General features: G+C 38.7%; 1 protein-coding gene across 1 annotated transcript; it reads right to left on the reverse strand.

Annotated features, from left to right (window-relative positions):
* Nucleotides 1–202: 202 nt before the first annotated feature.
* Nucleotides 203–903, reverse strand: LOC131438839 (endocuticle structural glycoprotein SgAbd-2-like). The gene is made up of 2 exons (XM_058609169.1): nt 849–903; nt 203–762 (listed from the first exon to the last, which is right to left on the reverse strand). Exons 1-2 carry the CDS (start codon nt 855–857, stop codon nt 337–339), a joined length of 435 nt encoding a protein of 144 aa, XP_058465152.1. The 5' UTR covers nt 858–903; the 3' UTR covers nt 203–336.
* Between the last annotated feature and the right edge of the window lie 3288 nt (nt 904–4191).

A 4191-nucleotide genomic window follows, 5' to 3' on the forward strand; every position in this document is an offset into this window, starting at 1 on the left:
GCCTGAAGAAGGGGATTATGGTTTTATGGATTGGTGGTGCGTAGGGAACCTGTTGCAAGTGTGAACACGTGCCACAGGGACAGAATACACGTTTGCTTTTAATTGTAACTAATATTCGTCATTAGCTGACTGTGTATTTTCTACAAAAATAAAACAAATCAAATCTTTTCGAACGGTCCACGGGGCTGAACGAAAAGATATCACATTGAGAACTGACGGAGTTTCGGCAGTCTTTTACACTTTGATGTTTTGACTATGATGCACTATTTTAGGGCCAAACGTTTTCAATTATAACTACAGCACTAATCGCAGATTTGAGCCGTGATCTACTCGGGCTTAGTAATGTTTGTAGACCTCTGGTTTGCTGTAATGTACTTCGCTGTGATCCTCCGGGTGGCTACCGGCTTTAGCATAAGCTTCAACCAATGCTTTGGGTAGCGGAGGAGGTGTTGGGATGTGCGATCCATGGGCTTGGAATCCATTTTCATCGGCGGTGTAGCTCACGGATACTGGAACACCATGTGGGTCAACGTACGAGTATGATCCATGAACAACGTTCGCTTCGTGATCCTTGCCTGCTCCCGAGTTCTTAACGTAGCCCTGTTCTTGAACGGATATTCCGTTGGCCGATTCGTAACCGTGCTTGAAGCTTCCATCATGTCCGTGGTACGATTCACTGTGGACAATCGGAATATGTTTGTGTTCTACATGGTGATAGTCGATAGCTACAGCCACGGCCAACAGGGCGGACAATGTGATGAACTGAAAACACACAACAGTATAATGAAAACACTTGTAACGCTATTTTTTTTTTGCTAAACGCGATTTTTTTTTTGTTTCACACTCACAAGTTTCATTTTTGCAGCTAGGCTTAGAAATCAGGTGAACTGAGACGAATTGGATGGTAAAAACTTAACTGATACAGTTTCCATCGACAGCCTTACTATTTATACGGGCAATGTTGCATTCGGACGAATTAATTGTTTTCTTACGGCTCGGCTACTAATACATCCAACGACACTTTGTATAGGGTATGATGGCACCCAAAGCATCCACCCTCTGATCGTGTAGTATGTATGTACGTTTTTCTCACTTTCTGTGCGAGTGCTCACATAACGCTCCGCCGGGTTGGTCCCCCCGAATTTTCATCGGTAAAAATCACACGATCGATGCCTTTCAATCGCAGGCAAATCAAACATCTTTCGGTTTCTGAAATTATTATTATTATTATTACTACTACTACTGAATTTGTTATTCTTTACCAACGTTCAACCTGAAGCACCTCACCCAGTCATCTTATTCAATGGTCAATTTTAAGTTGGTAAAAAAAAAGCTTTGGTCATACAAACAAGTGAAAAGTGTGCTTTGGTGACCAGAATGCTCCGGTTCAGAATAGCATGATGCAATGTTTATCTTACTATCATTATCCTGTCAAATGATGACTTCAGCTGCATAGGTTACGGTAATTTATGCTTTTTGATATGTGATTGTGCCATAGGTTGCCATTTAATATTATATCAACATTCTCTAGAGCCAACACCGTATTATTTGCAATTTGCCTTGAAAGTGAGATTTGAATATTGGCCAATTTGCATGCTGGCAGCAATTAGTTTTGAGCTGTGAAACTAGCATTGACAGATTCGAGATATTTTTTTCTCTGCGGTTCCCCTTTTCTATTTTTACGTTACTTGCATTCAGTAGAATTTAAAAAAACATATCAAGTCGGGTCTGACCCATATGGAAAGTACTCGCATATCTGCAGGACCGCCAAAAGACAATTCGAGCAATATTCCGGGCCCCTAAACATGAGAATTAAAAATCATTATGAGCATAGGAATATCATCGAATTAAGAGATTTTTAAATACAACAAAATAATTCGCAAGCTAAATTTGTTATGAAGAATTCAAAACAGTTTTGATTTTTCAAAAAAGTCCGGGCCCGGAGGAATTCCTCCCTTCCCTCCTCCCCTCTCGATGGCCCTGCATATCTGTCCCACGCATAAAAAAATCACGTTTTAGTAACTGAAAACGTACAGGTTTTTCTTCTGGCCACTGTATCAATATTTAGCGCTGGCAATGCATGCAGAAATTTAGATAATGTGAGATAAACTGTCTTTGAACCGATCTTTGGATAATTCTTCTTGGATATTTTGCTTTCCGATCTCAGTTTCTCGCCTAAATTGCGTCCTTCAGAATCAAGCGTATTGCTCCCATTCATACACACAATTTCATCCTCCGAAGCACCAATATTGGGAAAAATTAAGCTCTTTTATCAAGACTTTGACCAAAATCAGATGTAGACATATGCGAATATTTCAAATTGGAATTATCTCGAACGTACTGTGCTTAATGAGAGATTTCAGAACATTTCTCTCGGGTGTTAGTGGCATTGATACCTACAAAGCCACTGTGTGAGCTGTCTTCCGCGGAAGAGTCTGACATGATATCACAAACTTAATTATATGGAACGATTTAAGGTTTAACACGAATGAAAAATCAAACATGAAATTTTGCCACATGTGAGAGAAGCATAGCATGCTAAGATGGGACCGGTATGCGAGTATATTTTCGTTCGTTAACAAAAGTACTCGCATATGGGTCCCATCTTGTTGCGTAACCAAATTTTTATAAATGAATGACAAAAAATGCAATATTCCATTCTAGATGAATAGTTCGTAATGTAATCCGTGTATGTGATTCAATAGTAACATGGCTCAATCATCACAGTAGCGGAAAAAGCGAACTATTACCGAAATATGTATTCATCTTTTTGACAGTACCGTTCCAAACGAGCAAAAATCTCTTTCAAATAGTGTTTCGAGTTTTTGCCAACACTACGAATGAGATGTCGTTACATTGGTTCTAGGCACTCTATATTACCATATAAAATTAAATTTAGCATCAATTTTGATGTCAACTTCCGTGAATTCAAATTTGAGTGAATGGTGACGCCTATTTTATGTACATCTATGGAGACGTACAATGTGATATAAACAGGTGTGGCAGAGCACATGGCTTGCTTGCGTTGGTAATTAAAATTTTGTAAATAGTTCGGTATGACGACATACATGAAAAATAAACATGCTTTGATTCAATGCCAACTAGTCCGAAAGATGTGACGAAAGCAAGCACGTGGTTTTTAATTTTACTTGGCTTGCTGAAGCAAAGTTAATTTCACTAACACAAAAGAATTGTGTTTGCCCCACCTGTTTGTACCACATTGGGAGACGTAAATTTACAAGTATATGTATGTATCAGAAACTTCCAGCATTCAAATTGATAAGAATATCGTTTTTAGGTTCCATAGATACCAGGCCCGTACCCAGGATTTCGTTTCGAGAGGGGCATTCAGATAAAAAAATAATGTGACTGAAGATTACTTATGTAACTAATTACCGGCGTTTTTAACCGACACTTTAAACTTTTCCACTGGAACTGTCATTATGGAGTATTCAAATAAAATTTGTGACTGTGTTCGAGAGAAGGTTATTGTAGTACATTTCTTTACGTTTACTGTCATGTTATTTCTGTAACACATGTCTAAGACCTTCTAACAAGCACAACAATCCAGAAGATTTGTGATGATGGCATATATTCTGAGATCATTTACATGGATCAGGGTCATTTCGCCGAAAGCCATTTCACCGAAAGCCATTTTGCCAAAAGGGTTATCGTCCGTTTTGTTGACCTACAATTGTACTTCTTGAATAAAGATTGATTCTTGTACTCTTGAATAAAGATTGATTCATGAACCTCAGAAAGGAATTTCCAAGAAAACTTGTTGACTTTTAGCTACTAAGCATCAAAGCAATTGCATATATGTGGTATTTTCCGTTTATTTGGTGAAAAAGAAAAAAAAATCTAATGCGGCTACGCCACATCGTTTTGGTTCATGTGCTGTCCGACATCGCTACCGCTCGTTCGAAACTAACTAAACCGAAATAACCCTTTCGGCAAAATGACTCTTTCGGCGAAACGACTTTCAGCGAAATAGCTTTCGGCAAAATGGCCCGCTCCCCATTTACATTCCTACATTAAATGACGACAATTCACTGCATAGAGTAGCACAGCCGATTCACGAAGAGTGGAAAACATCTTCTAAATTTATAGGTCATATTAGTAGATGGTCATACAAATTTACTTTGGCCATACAGGTTTCGGATTGAGGTTCTGAAAGTAGTGGTCTGAAAT

Source organism: Malaya genurostris, chromosome 3 (genome assembly GCF_030247185.1).
Source record: "Malaya genurostris strain Urasoe2022 chromosome 3, Malgen_1.1, whole genome shotgun sequence".
Taxonomy (NCBI): Eukaryota; Metazoa; Arthropoda; class Insecta; order Diptera; family Culicidae; genus Malaya; species Malaya genurostris.